At 34.9% G+C, this 24,416-nt stretch overlaps 1 protein-coding gene across 3 annotated transcripts in view; it reads right to left on the minus strand.

The window, feature by feature from the left end:
• NT5C3A (5'-nucleotidase, cytosolic IIIA) overlaps positions 1-24,416 on the minus strand; it is a 41,565-nt gene that overhangs the window by 12,093 nt on the left and 5,056 nt on the right. The window contains exons 1-2 of one of the 3 annotated variants that reach the window (XM_007447399.1): positions 8,077-8,376; positions 3,838-3,892 (exon numbers count right to left, since the gene is read on the minus strand). The exons of 1 other annotated variant lie outside the window; for it this stretch is intronic. In XM_007447399.1, coding sequence (XP_007447461.1) covers positions 3,838-3,873 — 36 coding nt within the window. In that variant the 5' untranslated portion in view covers positions 3,874-3,892; positions 8,077-8,376. Of the gene's footprint in view, positions 1-3,837; positions 3,893-8,076; positions 8,377-24,416 lie in introns of those variants that run through there. One more of the 3 variants, XM_007447400.1, reaches the window with a different exon arrangement.

Raw genomic sequence — 24,416 nt, forward strand, 5'->3', positions numbered from 1 at the left:
TTTTTTGCGGTACGCGGGCCTCTCACTGTTGTGGCCTCTCCCGTTGCGGAGCACAGGCTCCGGACGCGCAGGCTCAGTGGCCATGGCTCACGGGCCCAGCCACTCCGCGGCATGTGGGATCTTCCCGGACCGGGGCACGAACCCGCGTCCGCTGCATCGGCAGGCGGACTCTCATCCATTGCGCCACCAGGGAAGCCCCAATACATTTAATTTTAAAAAGCCATGTTTAAACAGGACTTCAAAGTAGGCTGGTTTCTGCTAGGCTAAACAACTATTAGATTGGTTTATCTGACAGTGAAAATAAGAGAACCAGGGGCTAGAGGCATTCATATCCCTGCTTCTGCACAAAATATAACCATTCATTTTCAGATAAATGAGTAGCGAATACTCAAACAGTACTAGGGTGAAATACCAGTGATTAAAACAGATGGAAGGGCAGCTACTTTCTCCAGAGAACACGACAGGATGGAGGACACCGGCGTAAGAAATAAAAAAATTATAATTATACTTGCCTTGGACTATATGGTAATACACCACACACACCCCTTTCCACAATACACATACAATATTACTAAAGTATATCATAAATACTTCTCAGGAACTTGAGATATTGGAGATTTTACTCAAATATTTTAGAATACAGCCTAAGAAATACAATTTATGTATGAAATTTGTCAATGAATATCAGAATATCAGAACATTATGAAGCACACTGCAGGAGTATGCATTTCATCATATGTCACATACTTTTGTTACCTCCTCAAATCCCTTCCTCATATCCCTCTTGGTGGTACATAAAATAATGATACTTGAAATTTGAAGGGCAAGTTATTTTAAATTTTTTGAAAACTTTCCAACTTGATAATACAATTTTATGAAAAATAAGGGGCTAAAAATTTCCATCATTTGTGAGCAAAAGAAAACAAATTCATTTTCTAAGGCTATAATATAAAATGTTAGGGAGGGAGCGAAGCTTTCCAGACAAGAATCAGGGTATTCTGGTTGACTGGAGCCTAATCTGAAGCAATGCTAAAGATAACTATGGAAAACCTAAAATATACTTATTCTGGCTAATCTTTAATATACTGTATTTGTACAGATGAAATGAATTCCTAATTATTAGTCTACTTACATATTCAGAATGCATGATTTCTAAAGAAATTGATTGCAAAGTTATATAGTTTTGTTCACAACCCTATAGCAATATTAGTGTTTGATATTATCTTATGGATACACTGAGATGATATAAATGAATATCTGCATGGTAGTCACAAAACTGACCTAAGGATGTCTACCTGTAATTTTCCTAAACACGGCCACATCAAAATTAGTTTGAATTACTTAAGAATCTTTGTCTGAAGCTCTCAGGGAAAGTATTTTTTCTTTGTTTTCCAATGTTCAGATATGGTACAAGCAAAAGTCTTCATTACTGGTACAAAGGAGTGGGCACTACAATTTTTATGTGATGACATAAAAAGTATAGATTTTTAAAACCACCTATTCAGACTGGTACATTTACTCACTCACATATCTGGATGATTCTATGATTTACTTTGAAGATTATGCACTGCTAAATTTTATTGATAGCCGTCTCTCCTGCCTACCACATATCTGGCCTGTCTCCACATTAAGGGAGTGTAGGCCAAATTCTTTCCTTCATTTACCATATAGTCTTTAACTATAAGAAATTCTGTTAAGCAGCTCTGTAAAAGATACAGAAGTTTTAGTAAGATATACATCTTATACTCAAATGCATGTTCTCTAACATGGATTATAATACAGGAACCCAAATAACTAATACGTTGCCAAGATGTCCAAGTACAATACCAGAGAAACAGAAGAAATTGAGATTACTTCTGCTGGGGTCAAAGGAGGGAGGGCCAATGGAGCTAGGATTTCAGAGTGAAGCAGGATTTGGGTATGCTGAGACTGGGGAGGGGTCAAAGTACAGGGTCTAATGTGGGAAAAAGATAAATAGCTCTGTTTTTCTAGAACTTAAGTGTACATGGAGAAGAGTGAGTGTGTAAAGTCTGGAAGGAGAGATTTGGACTCAGATCATGAGAAGTTAAGAATAACATCCTAAGGAGATATCAACTTAAAAGATGTATCAATGTTTTTAGAAAAGCAAACCCAAGGTAAAAATTGTGTAAATTCACACAATGATAGTAAAAAGTATTTAAGTATATATCATCTTTTGGCTTGTTTTCCTTCAATAGTGTTATTGTGGGTTAACTACATTGCTACTTGCTTCTAAAGGAGACACATGTTAGAAGGTTCTAGGATCCAGGTAACAACAAATTATATGGTAAGACTTTCCTATGTCTCGTATTCATTTTGGTTAAAAAAAGAAAAAGAAAAAGAAAATCAACTCAAGCAAGAAAATGAGTTTAGAATGATTTAAGTCAGCGATGTTCATGCTCAGTACCAATGAATCAAATGTCAATCATGCAATGGATGCAAAGATCATGTCCAAGTATTAGGCTGAACCATACAAAACTGCCAATATTGGACTATATTTGATGTATTAAAAAAATCAGCAATTTCATATGCTTTTTCCTAACAGCTCTAAGTATACTGATGACAAGGTTAATCAGCACTTTGAGTCAACTTTAACCTCCCATCACATGTTGGATGAGGAAAGTTAAACGAGAGATTTACTAATTGTGACACAAAGCTGTTTGCGTGCTAAGTTCTTGTTTATAGGCTCAAACCAGAAAAAGAAAACTAGGAAGAAAAAGGATGAAAAAATAGAGAAGAGGAAAAACAACAAAAAGGACAGAAAGAGAAAATATGAAAGAGACATGGGGCAGTTGTCCTCTTTAAAAGACGGAAACTGTGATTTAAAAAATTTTTATGAATAAGGAGGATGGACATAATTTTCCCCACACATACAAATAAATGCTACTTACAGAGCTAAAATACTTACTAACATAACATAGGAGATTCACATTCACTGAGTGCTTACTATATGCTATGAGGTACTTTATAAATACTTTTTCATTAAATATGTATAAGAACATTTCAATTATAAGATGAATAAAGTCTGAGGATATAATGTATAACATGGTGATCATAATGTTTAACACTATCACAAAATTGAAATTTACTAAGAGAGTAGAACTCAAATGTTCTCAAAAAAAAAAAAAAAGGTAAATTTGTGAGGTCATGGATGTGTTAACTAGATGGGGTAAACTTTCACAATGTATATGCATATCAAATCATCACACTGTACACTTTAAATATCTTGTAATTTTATTTGTCAATTATATCTTAATAAAGCTGGGAAAAGATATGAATGAAAACAACACAAGGTTGGTGCTTTCACAACCATTTCTTAAAGGTGAGATGGTTGCCTTCATTCAAGGGTATCACAGCTATCAAGGACTGAGTTAAGATCTGAAGCCAGTTCTGATGCCAAAGCCTATATCTTCCCTACTTCATCCTAATTTCTATAATGCAATGAAAGCTACTGCTGTTCAAGAAGTTTTTAAAAATTCTTAAATGCTGGTCATTTTAATTCAGAGGCCTAAGAGAAAAGATCTCATGTTGTATGATTTAAGTGTGCTGTTGCTGAGCAAGGAAAATTTAGCACAAAAAGGAACGGGGTAATCATTTTATATGCCAAGAAACACTTTAATGCACATTATATTTCAAGCAAAAAGAATTCCAAAGAAATTCAATTCAACAAACATTCGAAGTTCTACTGTGTGTCTAACATTGGGAAGAAAGATCTGTATACAGTTACAGTCCCATAATTAATTATTTGGTTAGAGACAGAGGTAAAAGCGGTGAAGATTCACCATTAATAAATGGAACTGGAAATATTCAAATACCCACCATTTTCACATGTACAGCAGAATCTTGATTAGGCATTTCTCGGTTATCCAATCTTCTGGATTTTCCCAGGTGATGTCACAGTGAAAGAGAGAGAAAAAAAGTACATGTGACATACATACATTTTAGTCTCTTCCTTTATGTTAATGACATACCCGGAAGGTGCTTTTGGTTTGACTGAAATACCGAGTTACTGAAGGCATTTTTTTTTTCTTTCCTAAGAAGCTCAGCAAAGATTTTACTCTATCTCACTAAGTTTTGGGTTAAAATTGTGTATGGAGAAGTTGCAGCTCTCCTATAAGAATTTATATGGTGTTAATAAGATTTGAATAGAATTAAAGTGAAGTATATATTTGCAAGAAAATGCTTTATTGCAAGAACACTTTATCAACATCTCTACATGTAAGGGTGAAGTTTGTGGGAAAATTATGCATTATTATTACTGAATAAGAATGTAAGGAGAAGCATAATCCACACAAGTCAAATTTATTCTTCAATTTTCTCATTTTAAAATCTTTAATTTTGTGAAATGATGTGACTAAGATCTGACTTGTGATTGAATCTAGCGGAGTGTCTGGCACAAAATACGTATGTAATTGAATGATCATTTAAGGGTTTTGGGTGAAATTTATATGCATCTATTTGTTAAACCAAAAGTTTTTAAAATACCCTATCATTATACTAAGTTTCATTTTTGCAGTATAAATCTTAGGGAAAATTATTTATTTTTGTTCCTCAATGACTTTCCTTTTTTTTTTTTTTTTTTTTGCGTATGTGCAAGGGACATTGGTTAACATTTTTCAAAAATACGATTTGAATTTAATTGTTCTAATATATTTGTCAATTTTACTTCTACTCATTTTACTCCCCAAAGGTTCACAAATTTTACAGCATGTGGGAGCTTCCCGGACTAGGGCACGAACCCGCATCCCCTGCATCGGCAGGCGGACTCTCAACCACTGCGCCACCAGGGAAGCCCAATGACTTTACTTTTACTTTATTCCAGGTAAGCAAAATTTTATAATAAAAGCACTGTTTAAAAAGGGGAAGTTAGTTGAGAGGGAAAAACTGAGTTTTTCTTAAACTCTAGTAATAGAAGTTGAACATTAGATCTGTGTTCTTTATAATTAAAATGTGTGTAGCAGACATAAAAAAAATTCTCAAATTCTAAAATCCATCCCCCCTTCCACTTAAAGTACATATATAAAATTGGGAAATATCTTACTTAAAAAAGTATTTCCCACCCCTCTCAGAAAGGCTGTTAGTTAAGTTGATGATCTTATAACTGATGGTATCTTAGATTTGAATAAACAGTATTTCCAAATAGTAAGATACCTCCATTTTTTCACATCTGAAAAATACTGGCATCAAAACTGCCTGGCAAGTCTGTTTCTTCATTTATAGAATCCAAAGCGTGAAATAATAAATGCTTATGGCTTTTCTTCAATATTTAATATCTGAAAAGGATTTCTAGATTTCTCAGAAGGCACTATTTAAATGAAACCATTTTATTAGCTTGAAAAAGAGGAAGGAGGATGTGAAAAAGTACAGTGGAGTTTACAAAAATATCACATACTCTGAAACATTTGAAAAGCTCAAAGGAAAACAATTCAAGTAGTGAAGAATACGTTTTAATATCTGGGAATCTAAAGTCTTTTGTTACACATAGCCAAGTAGCCCAATTCCTCTCCACTCTCCGCCCCCAAGTATGGCTCTTTTTGGAGCATTCATTCATGTTTAGTAGAAAAGGAAAGAAGGAAAAAAAAAAAAAAAACCACTGTTAGTAGGTAAAGGAGTTAATCATCTTTCTCATGGTCTCTTCATTATTTTATTTATACAAATGAAAACAAAGAGTGATCAGAAATCTGCTAATGGCCAACTTTAGGACATTATTTTTAATAAGTAAACCTAATAGTTTACTAGATACTCTGCAAATTTCAATGATGATATTTCATTCTTCCTAATCCTCACTGGCAATCTGACCAAAATTTATCCTTACTCAAAGATAATCTCACATGAAGTGATACTGCAGTCCTAATAGAAAAATCACTATCATTATAGAAGTGTAAAGACTAAGGTATAAATGTCAGCATTCAGGCGCTATTCTAAGGAAGACACTGAAAATTAGGGCAGGATATTTTTAAACCAATAGGCTTGTAAACCTATACTTGGTATATAAACTTCTGGCTTACTTTGCCAGCAGTCATCTGTTGCAGATGCTTTAAGAGAAAAGTTGCTGAAAAAAACACATCAAGTGTAGAAGACATGTTCAAAAATAGAAAATATTACCCTTGAACTATGAACTCTCTACTAAGAAAGTTCTGAAGTTTTAAGTATTTGGAAGCTTTATATGTGGACTGGAAAATGTGGAAACTGGAAAATAATGACTTTGTGTTCTTTCACTGTGAGGTTAAGGTCTCTACTGTAATAGTGTTCATTACAAGGAACATGTAGGACAAAGCTAAAGACTGAAGCAAGAGGTAAGAACTTCACTTGCATAGCACAAACTTGATAACTGATTTTAGCTATCGTGGTATTTCATTCTGAGATGATTCTCTTTACACCTTGAAGTTATTTACAAATCAAAATGACGGAAAATTTCTATATCTACATGAAAAAAATTTACTTGCCTCTATACAAGTTTTAAAGTATCTATTTGAATGCAAATTGAATACTTTTAAAGGCCCACTTGACTGTCTTATGGGAAAGTGAAAAAAGATTAAATTCATTGATATTCTTAGCTTAAAAAGTTGTGATTCTGCTTTAAGCTTGATACTTTTAGAAACATTTAAATTACACAATAAATTAATGAAATTTTGAATGGTAAACTGTATGCTACTTACATAAGAAAAGGTATGCATTACTACAGTATGGACAGTGTATCAGCAACAGTCCTAAATATCTTACTGCACATCTCCAGCAACATATATTACTTGTCCTAAGCTTGGGTTTTTAATAATGACACTTTTTTTTAGGGTGATTAGCACATGGAAAATCAAACTATAAGTTCCTTATTTGTATAACATTATAAAATCAATTTCTTTGGGGCATTTAAAGAATTCTCCCTGATTAGATTTTTAGGCAGCAGTGAAAAAAAAAAATACACAAACTGGAAAATGAAACTTTCTCTTGATACAGAGACAAAACAAAAATGAAACTGAATAGCAAAAGGTGGGAGGGTAAGAGAAGGTGGTAGAAGAAAAGAAAGTAGATTTCAAAGGCCAGTTATTTAAAAATTGGCAATTTATACCAATTTTCTTAAACAGTAAAATGTGGCTTCTCAGTCAGAATTTTGTAGATACTTATGAAAATACACAATTTCAAAGCTTAGAATTTATTCATCTATCCTCCCCACCTCCACTAACCTAATAGCTAATAGCGTTTTTCAAGGTGAGTAAACCAAGGCACATAGAAAGTAGATAATTTATACTGATTACCCTTAGAGTACTCTGAGTTACTCTGTCCTTGACTATGTCCTAGAACAGCATAGGTAGTAAGCAGCATCCAGAGATGCAGGGCTTGGATATAGGCTGCCAATAAAAACCAAGTAAACTACTTTAAGAAATGGTCTGCTGCATTAGCTAACTATAAAAAACAAGGTAAATTCAAGTATTTAAATCTAAGTTAACTACAACATTCTAGGCTATTATGGTGATATGTATATGTTTGAATCTTAATTTTCAATATACAATGTGTTATAATCCTTACAGACAGTAATCCAGCTTTTATTAATTTATAAAACATACCAGTATAAACCCATTCCAAGATATCCTGGGTAAGACTTATGGGCACAAAATAAAAATTAATTATCTTTATTACTAGCCATAATAAATAGTTCCTAACCCTAGGTACACAAAGAATGTGGCTATCAGCAAAACTGAGTCACACAACTAATGAACAACAAAATTGGATCTTTTCTCCCCTTGAAAAGAGATTTCTGAGGGTACTTTGCTTTTCCTTAACATCTATGTGTGAAACAATAAGCTCTTTTTTTTAAACAATAAGCTCTTAAAATTAGATCCTACAAATTATAATTTCTGAGACTCAAGACACTGCAAAGTTTTACATATTCATATCTTTGCAAACTATAAAGAAGTTTTACATTATACAGGATCATTCTGTTTTTATTTCCTTAATTTGGATGCTTAAATGCTTAAAATTTCAATAAGATACAGAATCAAATAAGAATCAGATAAAGTTAAACAAGAGAAACTCATTTTTACACAAACTGTACACACTTACCCTGAAGGTAACCGGACAAGCTACCGCAGCAAAAGAAAATTCTTCCTGTCTAACGAGTACTAATATAGCACAAGGTGCAGCTGAGGGCGGTTCCAAAACCCTTGACTAATAAGCTCTATGCAAAAACAGTCTTGTGACGCATCACTACACAGTGCTTTATTATGCTCTGGGTGACAGGCTTGCTAGCTCTGAGTTAGTCACCAGTCAGTCTACAGAACATGATCAAATAAAATAATGTGGCAGTTAAGAGAAGGTAAATCTGTACTATTAGAGCACTGCCAAATTGCTCTGCAAAGAAAAGGGAACCTCAACAGTAACACTTAGAAACACTCTCTTCCTCATGTGTTTTTTGGCTGTCAGCGTACTTGTAGTATGTGTACTTTTCTGTATGAATATTATATTTCAATACAAAGTGAAAAAGAGTAGGTCGTGGTTGCCAGGGGCTGGAGGAAGGGAGAGCGGGGAGCTATTGCTCAACGGGTACAGAGTTTCAGTCTGGAAGATAAAAAGAGTTCTTGGAGATGGATGGTGGTGGTGGTTTCACAATGATGTCAATGTACTTAATGCCATCGAACTGTACACTCAAAAACAGTTAAAGCGGTAAACTTTGTTATGTATGTTTCACAGTTTTTAAAAGATTAGTTCATTTAAGACATGTGAAAAAAACATGATGCATAAAAGTGTGGTCAGTAAGATGTTATTGCAGGGCAGTGGGATTTAAAGTGACTTTTATGTTTTTCTTCATATTTTCCTACACTGTAAATTTCAACAAGACCATGCATAGATCTACTAAAAAATCTGAACACAATGAAAACTAATTTTAATGGTTAAAAAAATTGAAAAAAGTTCCCTTCCTGCTAGAAATGAAAGCAAACTGTTGTGAAGAAAAGTATTTTTAACCTTTAAAGAAAAATCAGTCTTGTTTTCAACCTGAGTAGTAGGATTAAATATGCTAATACCATGTGGCAGGTCCTGATACATAAGTTATGCTACGGGCTCTGGGAAGCTTTATCATTAGAAACATGGCTATGCTACACTTACGTAAATAAATTTTTATATCGGCCTTCTCTCTTCTACGCTCAAGAGAAATCAAACCCACAAAACATTTCAGTAATCAAACTTTGTGAAGTGACATTCTCTATTACAAACAACACAAAAAATTTTCAAATAGCTTTTAAAAAAGGCCACTAACAAATTAACCAAACTTGGTATCCTACCAAATGTTAAAAATTGGCATTGCTATCTTAATAAGATGAAAAGATTGACAACATAACATTTCTCTTAGAGGAAAATCTTTTATATTCTAGTAATGGAGGCTCAAGGGCAACCAGGTGATCCATTTTGAAAACACCTCTGTGTTATGCATGAATGTGACGACTTAACTGTCCTTTAATATATTAATATGGTTAGTAATGATAAGAATTTTAAAGATATCTCTTTGAAACATGACTCCAGATAAATCATCTTCAACAAAAACAACAAAGAATGCTGGAGTTAGAGTTCCATAACCTTTTTGGAGGGGTATTTAGAAATACTATTAAAAGCTTTAGAAATATACATTCCCTTTGACACACCAATTTTATATCCTAAGGAAATAAGACAGTACACAAAGATTTAGTTGCAAGGGTGTATATTGCAGGGTTGCTTTGTAATACTGGGAAACTGTAAACAGCCTAAATGCCCAGTATCTAAATGTTTATTAATACTGGAGAGGTGAATAAATTGGGGTAAACACATAAAAAATTATACAGTTCTCAAACATGATTATTCTAAATAGCTAAAATTTATTGTATGTTTACTGTGTGCCAGATACTTTTAAGCACTTGACATACCTCATCTCATCTCATCTCATTTTCATAACCCTAGAAGGTTTGTGCTATTATTATCCTCATTTTAAAGGTGAATAAATTAAGGCTTGTAGTTGACAAGTGGCAGAAATGGATTCAAATTCAGGTCTCTGTGACTTCAGAATCCATGCCTGTAAATCACTATACAGTACTGCTCTGTGAGATTAATATTTACATATATACTGAGACATACATGATCTACTATTGAGTGAAAAGAGTTATGAGTGTATCTATAGCAAGAGTCCAATTTTGGGGGAGAAATCTTTATATAAGCACAGGAAAGTCTAAAGTAGAATACATAAGACAGTATCAGTAATGGGATTAAGGGGCCATTTTTATTTTCTGAGCTTCATAAAATAAATGAGTTCCTTGGAGAAAAAATGGCTTGTTAAAAATGATATAGTAGTAGAACCGATCATGTCCATAATCGGAAAAGAAAGTTAAAAAAAAAATCAGAACCAGTCAACATCATACGGATGGATTATTTTAAACAATATTTCTAAAGTAGAGACAGAAGCAAGGAATTCAGCCAGTTTACCCTAAAACAAAACAAAATACTTTACAGCATGAAAACCAAGATGGCTAGTTTCTTATCAAGAGGGATGTTTTGGTCTCTAAGGGATAGATGACTTTGGCTTTGATAGTGCTCTGTCCGGCTTACTCTAAGGAGAGTGGAGAAGAGAGGAAATATGAGCATTGTTTCCTGACCACATATAGGGGACTTCTTCGGCCTTTCAATTCCATCTAGTAGGTGGATATACGTGGTGGGGGTGGGATTGTGTGTCTGGTGGGGTGTCCCTCTATGTCTAAAAAAATGCGCATACCGTAATTTAAAAATAATGTATTACCAAAAAGTGCTAATGATCACCTGAGCCTCCAGCAAGTCAAAATCTTTTTGCAATAGTAACATCAAAGAACACTGATTACAGACCACCGTAACAAATATGATAGCAATGAAAAAGTTTGAACTATTGCGGGAATTACCAAAATGTGACAAAGAGACATGAAGTGAGCAAATGCTGTAGGAAAAATGGTCCCGATAGACTTGCTTGATGCATGTTTGCCACATTTGTAAAAAAATGCAATATCTGCAAACTGCAATAAAACGAGGTATGCCTGTGTAATTTAGTCAGTAAAACCTTAAGAGAAAGATAATACTTCCCCCTTCATTATAGGTAAGGAATCTAATGTCTGGGAGAAGTCACTTGTTACTTACATACATGAGCTGGAAGACTTTTTTTCTTACTTTATCCGCACTGTATCTAGGCAATATTATAAACATAACACTTACATAAGAGGGCTAAAGATGTGTATGATAAGAGTAATGTTTTGAAACTGTGCCACAGAAAAGGAACAAGGACACAAGCAAAGTACTGAATGAAAGAAAATGAATTTTGATTCAAATAGCTCTAGGATCCTCTTTTTTTTTTTTTTTTTGGAGAGGAGACATAAATGATCCAGGAATAAAATAAGTCATAAAGGCAGTCTCTTTAGCAGCACAGTGGACTTTCATCTCTGGACACAATGACTGGGCCTTGTTGCCTTGGAGTTTCTTTATTTACTGTCATAGAAACAAAAATTACTCATATCACTCCTGATGCAAACTCTAAACCTGAAATTGATATTCCAAGAGCAAAGAATCATACAGGACTCAAATATTTGGCAGATTTTTCTCCCCTTATAACACTGAAACTGGCTGTCTTTATCAACGGAGAAAGGGATACTCATTTGTACTTCAGAGTAACTTGTTAAAACTTTTAGATACCATCAATTTTCAATTAACTTGAAAAGCTAAAAATGATTACTTCATATTTTGCCATCAAAATAGTTTCTCAAAATTTTGAAATAATGAAAAAACAAAAAAGTCCACAGAAAATCTATCAGTTTAAATCTTAATAACTTATTAATTGATTTTGCCTTTAATCTTTGGGCAGGGAGTAAAGGGAATAAAGGTATTATATTAATTGTTATATATGAAAAAAGTCATTTCATGATCCCACATAACACCTGTGGTATGTAGTTATTTCTCAATAATCCAATCTATGACTTAATTACTAACTCACAGTTAATTTACCATAATCCAATTACCATTTCTCTGTGGAATGTATTTTTAAACTTCATTCTGAACTTGCTTGACACCCTAGGAAGTTATTCCAAACCAAACAATAAAGTCATAAAAGGAAGACAATTCAGTAGGAGGTGAGACGTAATACTCTCTATAAGGACTCTTGCCAAATTTGTCCCTGCTAATTGTTGCACGATGTAAATAAAAAGACCATTTTTTTAATCATACAAAACACCTGTCCAGGCATTTGACTTCTCTCAGAACTTCTCGGAAAAAGACAACAGTCAACTAACTTTAAAAGTGTGACTGTTCAAAATAAAATTGAAACAAGGTGATATAAATGTTTATATGAATATGGTTTAAAATGTTTAAGGAGCAAAAACAGAGATGAAAACAATTAATTATTATATGTTGGGGAAATGAACAGCAAGTAAAGATTTTCTCATAAGTTTTTCTCTCATTTAAAATAATTCCAAAGACTTATCCTATTAGGTGACTGTTAGCAAAGTTGATTGCTGCGTTTATGAATTTACACACATATGTATAAACTGAGGAAAACCTATGGTTCTAATCTCAATACATTTCTTAAAAACTCTATGCACGGCTTCCCTGGTGGTGCAGTGGTTAGGAATCCGCCTGCCAATGCAGGAGACACGGGTTCGAGCCCTGGTCTGGGAGGATCCCGCATGCCTTGGAGCAACTAAGCCCACATGCCACAACTGCTGAGCCTGTGCTCTAGAGCCGGAGCTCCGCAACGAGAGAGGCCACAGCAGTGGGAGGACCGTGGGCACCGCAACAAAGAGTAGTCCCTGCTTGCCCGAAGACCCAATGCAGCCAAAAATAAATAAATAAATGTATATATAAAAAAAAATACATCTTTGTTGATATGTATACATTAAAAAAAAAACCTCAGAGGGCTTCCCTGGTGGCGCAGTGGTTGAGAGTCCGCCTGACGATGCAAGGGACAAGGGTTTGTACCTCGGTCCGGGAAGATCCCACACGCCGCGGAGCGGCTGGGCCCGTGACCCATGGCCGCTGAGCCTGCGCGTCTGGAGCCTGTGCTCTGCAACGGGAGAGCGCACAACAGTGAGAGGCCCGCGTACCGCAAAAAAAACCAAAAAAACTCTACGCAAAAATCTAGGATTGAATAACTTAATTTTCAGAAACTCAAATGAAGTTCTTGGACACAGTCTATATCTTTTTACTTTCTTATTTAAAAAGTAATAAATTCTGTAAACTCCTTTAGAGGAAATGACATTTGTGTTGCAATAAGTCGGTCAAGTTCAAGAAAATCCGATGTAATACAGTACCATAAATGAAGGAAGTCTTTCCTAACTCTCAAATGTACTATGTTCTAATCTTTCAAGATGCTTAGCACTGAAATTATTGTTCCTATTTTATTATATCTGGATTCCTGTGCCTGAAATGCAACAAGAAGAAAAACTTTTGTTTTAATTCTGGACTCCTTCCACATCATAAAGTTGGCATTCTATATGTTGAAAAGAAACAGTATTGTTTAGGATTGCTATTTTGATATAGGTTATAATAAAAATGGTAAAAAAGTTATGTTATTAGTGGCTTTTATTATTGATGTATTATATCCAGTACATCTAAAAGGAGAGTACAAAGAGAACGTATATCCCTTCTTCTTGCTATGCTAAATAAACTCATTCAAAAAGTAATAAGGTAAGAAAACAATGAATAAAATTACTGAGATTCAAGTTCATAAACTAATAACTTGTAGCAAAGAATTATTTGAAATTATATGGATGATATCAGCGGTTGATAACTTGAGTTTTTGAAGTATATAAGTAGAAGAAAACACAAAATATAACCCTTTCAAAACCTCTCTGAATATTAATAAACTCAACATAGTGAACCAAAGTAATTAATTTAATCTTAGAAAAGTTTTGATAACATATAGTACATTCAATAATGGAATGTGTGACAAAGAAACCAAATTTATGGTTACCAAAGGGGAAAGGGCTGGGGGGGAGGGATAAATTAGAAGTTTGGGATCAGCAAACTACTATATATAAAATGGACAAGGTCCTACTGTATAGCACAGGGAACTATATTCAATATATATATATATTTTTTTCCTTGTGTTATGCGGGCCTCTCACTGTTGTGGCCTCTCCCATTTGCGGAGCACAGGCTCCGGACGCGCAGGCTCAGTGGCCATGGCTCACGGGCCCAGCCGCTCCGCGGCATGTGGGATCTTCCCGAAACGGGGCACGAACCCGCGTCTCCTGCATCGGCAGGCGGACTCTCAAGCACTGCGCCACCAGGGAAGCCCTATATTCAATATTTTGTAATAAACTATAATGGAAAAGAATCTTTCAAAAGAATATCTTTATCTATCTATCTATCTATAAATAAATATATAAATAAATATATCTGAATCACTGTGCTGTACACCAAAAACTAACACAACATTGTAAATCAATTATACTTCAATAAACCAAACCAAAACCAACAATGGAATGTGTGCTCATTAGAACAGAACTTATAAAAATAAGTTTATTAGAAAATGACCTTCAAAAAGCTTTGTGGTCAGGTTTTATACTTGTGAGCTCTTTCAAACTTTAACAGCTCCCATGCTAGATAAACTATAACACATAAAAAGAACTACCCAGTGCCATTTATGAACTAACTAGTATAAAACCCTGAAACAAATGTCTCTCAAAAAGAGACAAAAAGAGAAAAGATACCTAATTTCACTTATGAATACACATAACAAAAGTTTTAAATAATAATCCAGTGACAGGGTGGGATAGGAAGGATGGGAGGGAGATGCAAGAGGGAGGAGATATGGGGATATATGTATATGTACAGCTGATTCACTTTGTTATAAAGCAGAAAAAAAACAACAACCCAGTAACAAACTAAATTCAATAGTATAATAATCATCTGACATGACTGAATCAAATATATTCCAAAGATCAAGTAATAGTTATCAAAGAGAAATGATAGGATCACAGGTGATTGTATTTTCTTCTTCATACTCTTTGGTATTTTCTAAATTTTCTATAATGAACAATCTTATACCTAGAAGAAAACAAAGATTATTTTTTAAAAGTTACATGTCCCAAAATAAAAGAAAGTGAAAGTGTGTATAATGCTACTACATCTTTAGAAGAAATGGACATGGCATATATTAAGTAATATTTATGAAGGTAAAATGAAAATTATCTATTGGAGCAAAATCATAATGCCTTACTATTTTTTTCTGTAGTTAGCCTTCCTCATTCTATGGCTGGGAGGGTAAACTAGTGAGTAAGTTATACAAACTATTTAATGCTATATTCTCCTCCTACTCTGGCTATCGAATGAAGTCATAATGTATAAATGAGTCACGTGCAAATCAAGGTTAGTAAAACATTCTAAAGAATTAGTCATTGGCTTAATGAGCCATTTAAAGGTTTGAAAAGGAGGGTCAATTTAGATTACTCAAAAATGGAAGTGAAACAAAAAAAGTTGGAGAAATATATTTCTAACATACTCTCATGGCTGAAAGTCATTTTATAAAAGCCCTTGCAAATCAAGAAAAAGAACTCAGATGGTTCAGAAAAGAAGAAAATAAGTGACCAAGTTTTTAAAAAGTTCAACTTCAAAAGTAATAGAAATATTAATACTTCTTAAAAAAGCTATCATTTGGCAAAGGTCAGAAAAAAAAAAAGATATCTACTCCCAGGAAGATACAGAGCTAGGTACTTAAATGTACCATTGGTGAAAATATAAATTGGTACAACCTTTTCAGAGGGTAACCCCTGGCAGAACATTCAAAAGGCTTTGATCAAGCAATTCCATTTAAACAATCATGGACACGCACAGATGCTACAAGAATGTTCACTGATCCATTATTTATCATAACGGAAAGTGAGAAACAATCTAAATGTTCACCAATGAAGAACTTGCTAAATAATTAATGATATCTGTATATGATATAATACCAAAGACAATATAGTCATTAAAATAAGTATAAGTTTATTATTAAGAAATAAATTAACAAGTTAAACATTGTTTTAACAAGTTAAAAACAATGTTATAGTATGGTCTCATTTTGGGAAAAATGATACTTAATAGTTATATGTACAGAAGGAGAAAGGAGTACATTTACTAAAATATGGGGTTTTTTAGGTGGTGAAAATTGCAGATTACTTTTTTTTGCTTATCTAGATTTTCTAATTTTATATCAGCATATACTATACCAGAAATAAAAAGAGAAAGAATCAAAGGGAAAATTAAGTTTAAGATAGGTAAATAATTAAAAATGGAGAAATTCCTTGTAAAAAGCTGGATCTTAATTCAGGTACTCATGAGTCCTTAATCATCAAAACTCCCCTAAAGCTAAATCAAATGATTGGAAATCCACACCTGTGGACCCCATGAGTTAATTTTGAAATATATAATGACTCACATGATCTGTGCTTGTTCTAAGTATACTAGAGGGGACTCAAAAGTGAGTCAAACAGATACAGCTTTATCCTTTACAATAACTCATGTTTCTCATACAATTTTAGTGAAATTAAATCTCAGTAATTGTAAATGATACATGCCAAGCCTCCAAGTGTGCTACCCAGGTCAGCTGAACCATCTACAATTATGACAGCAGGCATGCAGGGACTGGGCTAGGTACTGTTTTCTAGAGTGCTCGGTACTCAGGTTAAAAACTGTTGCTCAGAATTTGGCATAATGCTGGACATTTCTCATTCCCAATCTTTTTAACTTTAAGAAAGATATATGATAAAAACTAGTCATTCAGTTTTTATCTCCAAATCTGAGGGCTCAAATGGAATACTGTTTAGAGATCATTTTTAAATGTATTACTTAATATGAATAATATACTACATGAGAACATCATGTCTAAAATAAAGTTGGGAAAAGAATAGCTTTGTTTATTATATACACTGAATGTATATAATTTCTTTTTTAATCTTAATAACCCAGGTGGATATTAGAATAGTATACTGTTGGAATTCTTCCAAAGTGTAATTATTTAAAACAAGTGAAATGAAAAATAACAACACAAAAACAGAACATATTCTAATATAATACCCTGAAGGAAACAGGGGGCAGGAGAGTTTTTAGGTGAATCTTCTCCACTCTAGAGAACTGGAAACTAAGGCTTACAGAAGTGAAATTTGTCCAGGGCTAAACCATTAGAATGTGGCAGTGCTGAGATCTGAACCAAGAATTTACCAACTACTAAACTCAAACATCTATTACACGACCCCATTCCCTTACAAGACTGTCTAGTGGTCAGATCACAGATTAACATAACTTGTTAAAGAAAGAAAATACTGTGTATCTTTACTAGATAAACCACAATATATATATATATATATATATACATATATATAATGCAGAGAAAAACAGAACAATAATTATGGATCAGTAGATATCGAGTTCCTTCTCCTGCCAAAACTAGGAACACGTGACAATATCATGCATGGTACACAGTTGTGCACAAAAGACAAAATAGAATAAAGTATTTAATTAGCTTAGAAAGAGAAAATTTTTAAATATCAGCAACACAACACCTTACTAAAGAAGTAATTCTCATTCCCAACTGGAAGCATGCTTTACTCAAAAGCTTCAGAGAGAGCTATAATCGGACTGAATGCTGGCTCTGCTATTTATTAGCTAAGTTCCTAAGCAAATTGATAGAAAGTTACAGTAATTACCAGCTGTACTGTGTTTTAAGGATTAAATTAGGTAAGCATGCAGGGCACACTTGGACATAAGTAGATACCTCAATGTTTTAGTTCCTTTTCCCTGGTTACAAGATAACGAGGCAGTGCCAAATTAACTCAAATGCAAATCGGTTTCTAATTGTTTTCTAGTTCTAATGCAGTGTAGCCCCCTTTTATCTTACGGAACTTCAGTGGGTTTCTTTTTTGTAACATTTCACTATGCTTTAAAGCTAGGTTAGGTTCTCAAACTTTTCCTATCTCCCTCTATCAAAGTGTCTCATTCCCTTAGAGAATGAGAACGCTAGAACACTAGTGGTGTGACTCACAGAGAAATCAGGATAAACTGACAAACTGTTCATGGGGGAAGGCTGTATAATAACATGATGATTTTTTTGATGGTGTACTCGGAACCCAGACTCTGAGTGGGACATTAGAGGTAAGGTAAATGAAAGGGCTGTGCCACGACAAGTCTTCAGAGGAGATACAGCAGAGGCAGGAAGGATGTTGCAGGAACCCACATCACGTTAAACCTCTGACCATCTACTTCCACCTAATTATAAGCAGGAACTTGCCAAACAAATTAAGTAACCCTCCAATCAACTGCTAAACAACTTTGTAATCTATTAGCACCTTGAAAATGAAGAACATATGTTGACAAAAAGTAGACAAATGGCATTTACATCTATAATGGCAGAATACTGTCATACTTGGTTTAAATTTCATAGGTTAATGGTTTTTAGGAGAGGAAAAAAATTTTCTCTCTATCCTTCTAGATTCTTGCCTGAGATCCCCCGTACTAAAAAGACAGATTAACAGAAAAAAAAATTTTCGTACCTACAAGAGCTCCCACAAAGATATGAGACCCAAAGACAGCCAGGCAATTGAGGCTTATATACCATACTGAGCTAAGGAGAAAGAGGTAGGAGTCTGGGGCTTTAAAGGGGAGGAAGGCAATTCACAGGAAGAGGGGAAGAGCAAACGTTTGGTAAACAAACATTTGTCCTGCTATGCAGATAAGTCTCTCAGATGAAAAATGTGATCTCTGGTAATAGCTCTCTTCCTGGTACAGGACCCCTTTCTAAATTTTTAGGCAGTTAAGGAGGAGGTAAAAAGCCTTTCCTGAGTCTGCTGAGTCTTGACTGCCTTCAGCGCCAAATAATTCACATGCCAAAATGGCACATTTTGGGGTGGCATATTCTGCTCCCCTTCAGGTTTAAGAAATAGATGGTAAACATAAAAGTGCATTAATAAGGAAGGTGAATAGTTTAGAAATGTAGCACCGTGTCATAGCAGAGGGAGAAGTCTGCCACCTGCTGACAGAAAAACAGGATTGTATAATTTCCTTGATGGCTGTTTTTTTAAAGGGTGAAAACCTATCAGGAAAGGTTCATGACATTAGATTTCAAATTAGTTATTACATGAAGATATAAATTACAACCTATAATTAAAAGAAGAATAAAGATTAAAATAGGATTTCAGATTCTCTGTATTTTTAAAAAAATATATTTATTTATTTATTTTTGGCTGCGTTGGGTCTTTGTTGCTGTGCGCGGGTTTTCTCTAGTTGCGGCGAGCGGGGGCTACTCTTCGTTGCGGTGCGCGGGCTTCTCCTTGCAGTGGCTTCCCTTGTGGCAGAGCACGGGCTCTAGGCACGTGGGCTTCAGTAGTTGTGGTGCGCGGGCTCAGGAGTTGTGGCTTGTGGGCTCTCGAGGGCAGACTCAGTAGTTGTAGCACATGGGCTTAGCTGCTCCACGGCATGTGGGATCTTCCCGGACCAGGGCTCGAACCCGTGTCCCCTGAATTGGCAGGCGGATTCTTAACCACTGCACCACCAGGGAAGTCCCTCTTATTCTTATTAATTTAATAATAATTATTAATATTAATACATTATTCAATATTATTAATTTAATAATTATTTCAAAAACAAGTAAAATAGGAATATATAGAAATGATTTAACATAAATTATAAGGAACATTCAAACTGCTGTGAAAAATTAAGGATAACCCAAAACACTTGGCAAAATTATAAAATCTGTGGGGGAGGGAAAGTGATTTTCCCTCTATCCTTCTAGGTTCCTGGCTGAGACTCCCCTGTAATAAAAGACAGACTGAGAAAAACAAGTTGAATAACATATACAGTATACTTCCTGTATACATGAGAGATACCCAGGAAAACTGAGTTAACTCTCAAAATGGCCCAAGCCATCGCCTTAAATACCATCTCTAGCTAAAGACAAAAGATGCTGGGCAGGGGAAAGCCAGGTTTTCAGGCAAAGCTCAGTAAATAAGGGTACGGTTGTCATGTGGAGTTAAGACCTTTAAGAGTTTCTATAGATTTAGTTGTTGCCCTCTTTCTGACAGAGAGAGGTAGACACCCCTACAAATGGAGATTTCCCTTATAAGTGTAAATTGTTCTTATCAAAGGGTAACTTCTGCTTGCGTTTGAGAGTTTCTCTTGTGTCAGCTGTTTTTTTAAAAAAATAATCAGCCTAAAATAATCCTTAATGCCACGGAGGCATATTTTGGGGTTACAAATTCTGCTCCCTTTCAAATCCTGTAGATTTCACCTCTGCAATCCTCTTTCTGTCCTCCTCTTTCAACTGCTCCCACAGCATTCTAGAAAGCATAGTCATTCTCTTTATTCCAGGCTTATTTTAATTCCTGCTTATCCAGCGTGGCAGGTTTGCCACCCCAAGGTGTACCTCTTTGGCATAAAGATTATTTTGAGATGATTATTTCAAAGAAACAGCAGACAGGAGAAGCTCTGAAAACAGGGTAGAAATTACCTTTTTGTAATTTACAGTTATGAAGGACATCTCCATTTGTGTGTCTCCCTTTGTACCAGGAAGAGAAGATGAGTAAAGCACAAGAAACATATTAATGGAGAATGCACTTAAATTTGTGTATCAAGCCTAGGTCAGGCTTGCCATACTCCTCTTCTGCCGCAACTCTTAACAGGCTCCCACACCGTTCTTTTGTCTTTAGCTTTAGATGGTATAATTCTAAGGCATCCAGAAGTTCTCATTTTCCCCTGGTATCACCCATGTGTACATGTTAATGAACTTCTGTTTGTTTTTCTCTTGTTACTTTGTCTTGTTATGGGGTCCCCAGTGGAGAATTTAGAAAGGTGGAGGGAAAATTATTTTCTCCTCCCCTATACTTCTCTCCTCCTGGTCCTAGTAATGCTAATTCAGTGTACCTCAGCTACCAGGTTATTCATACTAAAATGCATTCCAGATCTTATTTATTTTAGAAAAACAAACTCAAAGGCTCTTTAGCAAATTAATTACAAAAACCTGATAATAAAGATGCTTCTACAATGTGGTCCCAACACACTTTTTATAATGTTATTGCTTTTAACTAACCAGTTTTTAAAAATATATAAAATACATGCTCATGTTCTTTCAAACAGTATGAAACGTTAAAGGATGAAAAAGTTGAAGGCTTCCTCCACAGTCTCATCCTCCCAAGTTTGACTCTCACCAGCAACAACTATAAACAGCTTCTGATATAGTTTTTCAAGAACTTCCAATAACAAGCATATACATGGACCTCTTTTGGAACAACAACTGTCTCCAACTTGCTATTTTCCCCCTCGTTTGAGCTTTTGTTTTTTTAAAATTTAATTTTATTTATTTTTTATACAGCAGGCTCTTATTAGTCATCCATTTTATACACATCAGTATATCCACGTCAATCCCAATCACCCAATTCATCACACCACCACCCCCCCCAACCGCTTTCCCCCCTTGGTGTCCATATGTTTGTTCTCTACATCTGTGTCTCTATTTCTGCCCTGCAAACTGGTTCATCTGTACCATTTTTCAAGATTCCACATATATGCATTAATATACAATATTTGTTTTTCTCTTTCTGACATCCTTCACTCTGTATGACAGTCTCTAGATCCATCCATGTCTCTACAAATGACCCAATTTCGTTCCTTTTTATGGCTGAGTAATATTCCACTGTATATATGCACCACATCTTCTTTATCTATTTGTCTGTCGATGGGCATTTAGGTTGCTTCCATGACCTGGCTATTGTAAATAATGCTGCAATGAACATTGGGGTGCATGTGTCTTTTTGAATTATGGTTTTCTCTGGGTATATGCCCAGTAGTGGGATTGCTGGGTAATATGGTAATTCTATTTTTAGTTTTTTAAGGAATCCATACTGTTCTTCATAGTGGCTGTATCAATTTACATTCCCACCAACAGCACAAGAGGGTTCCCTTTTCTCCACACCCTCTCCAGCATTTGTTGTTTGTAGATTTTCTGATGATGCCCATTCTAACTGGTGTGAGGTGATACCTCATTGTAGTTTTGATTTGCATTTCTCTAATAATTTGTGATGTTGAGCAGCTTTTCATGTGCCTCTTGGCCAACTCGGCTGAGCTTTTTAAAATGTTAACTCATGCAGATTTACTCTTTTGTTTCCAAAGCTGAACAATATTTTATTATACAAATGCACCATAATTTAACCATGCACTATTATTTATTTAACCAATGTATACCACCTCCAGAGTAAATGAAAGTGCCCATTTTTCTACATCGTCATCACTCTGCTTTCTCTTCTCCACACAGTAATTTCTGGCAGCCCCAATTTTCACTATTTGTGAGCACAAGACTTGGAAGTCTTGTGACTTGTAAAATTTGTAATTTTGTTGAAGGCAAGAATTTGAATTGTTTACTTCAATGGTTCTCAAACTTTTGCAAGCCTCAGAATCACGGGGTGGGGTGGGGTTGCGGGGGAGCTTGTTAAATGAAGAAAGTAAAAGGATCTAAGGATATGACAGCTTTTAGCCAGAACACAAAATTCTTGAATAAATTAAAAATATTAGTATCTGGTTCAAGGGTGGCTCTGTCTGTCATGTAAATGAATTCACAACAAAAGGAATAAGCAAAAAAAAAAATTTGTAAAGCTAAAACTTTTTCAGGAACTATTGTAGCTAATATAAAAATGCCTCACTAGATAAGAGATCACACTTTTCACTGAAGTTGAAAATGTGGTTAACTTGCTGCATGAGGATAACACACAGGAAACATGACAAATGTGCTTTGAAAAGACAAAGTCATATGCCTGGTAGAAACATTTCCATACTTCCAAATTTGGAGATTCAAGATGACCTTGCATATTTTCTTTGCCAAAGTTAAGATTTTAATGTATTTTCCTTATTTGACATATTTTATTCAAATTGGACTAATCATGATTGCTACCCCTCAAATACCACCACATCCATCGAACATTACCCAATGTCATCTCCTGTTCCTTTGAACTCCACAAAGCCTTCTGTTGATCTCCCTCTCAAGACATTTATATTCATTCATTCTAGAAGTACTGTTAGGACGTTAGCTTTTAAGCTAGTTGTGACACATTTGGGAGATTAGCTTCTAAATCTCATTAGCATGTATGATGGCAGTGGCCATGTGCAGGAGTTGTTTAAGATCTAGATATTTCAGGTGTGAATGAATAAATCTTTACTCTTGGGGTGGACAGAAGATCAAAGCTATTCAGAACTTGTTTTCTCTACTGCTGCATTACCAAATACTTGGAATAGTTGGAATGCTCTACTTTTCTACCAGCCTACTGACCACTGGTAATATTATATTATATACAGGTGTTTTCATTTGATTAAATATTGAATATGTACTGAATAGTCAATGATATGAAAAAAGAACAGGCACTGTGGTGTGGCATGGTAGACCGGTAATTACCTAATACACACCCTCCTCTTCTTCTTACTAATAGAATCTCAATTTTGTCAGAGGGTGGCAAGTTGCTCAACCAAAAAAAAAAAAAAAATCCTCAGCTTCACTTACAGTTAGGATGACCATACGACACTGTTCCCTCCAGTGACATGCAAGAAGAAAGTTTTGCTTATTAAATAAGTATTCTCCTCCCTGCCTCCTCCTTTCTGCTGCCTGGAAGATGGAGATGTTGGCCAGGACTACAACAGCCATCTTGTGACCATGAGAAAAGCCAAGGACATTTCAAAGACCTCTTCATACCCTTGTTCCCTCTAATTAACACCAGCAACTGCCTATTTTTTGGACTTCTCGTTACAATAAAAAAATAAAATCTGAACTGTTTAACAAAGCCACTGATTTGGGGTCTCTGTTTCTCTTAGTCAAGTACAATTAATAAAAAAGGATGACAAAGAACTATGCACCAATCCAGACTCTTCAAGAATATACATTACAGTAAACAATGTAAGAGTACATAAATTGCTAAATTATGAGAAATCATCAGGAAATGCCACAGGAGTTCAGGGAATATGCTTCACAGAACAAATCAAGGACTCAAAACAGGTGCTAAAAGGTCATAAATTTCTGTACTGATATAAATTAGATGAAAGTTGAGTTACAGAAATATTTTAAAAGCCTATGTGATAGTGTTGATCCACTAAAGCAGCTGTTTGAATCTTGGTTTCCCCCCGCTCCCTTTTCTAAATATACCTAAATATAGACTCAATAGTGGGCTTTCCACTTAGAATAGTACCCAGAAAACGTTTGATATTATCTTTAGAAGAAAGGAAGAAGTTTTTGTTAGAAGTTTATCTCCAGGAAGGAAACACACTGAAGTTTCAAAAACAGCACCAGCTATTTAAGGAATAACTCCTGATGTTCACAATGAAGCCATAAGTACTTGAGATGTGTTTAAATTAAAAATGACAATTTTAACTGGTTGGGGAACTTCCAGTGACAGTTCCATCTCTCCTATTCCTGCT

The sequence above is a fragment of the Lipotes vexillifer genome, unplaced genomic scaffold (genome assembly GCF_000442215.2).
Source record: "Lipotes vexillifer unplaced genomic scaffold, Lipotes_vexillifer_v1.1 scaffold1079, whole genome shotgun sequence".
Classification (NCBI taxonomy): domain Eukaryota; kingdom Metazoa; phylum Chordata; class Mammalia; order Artiodactyla; family Lipotidae; genus Lipotes; species Lipotes vexillifer.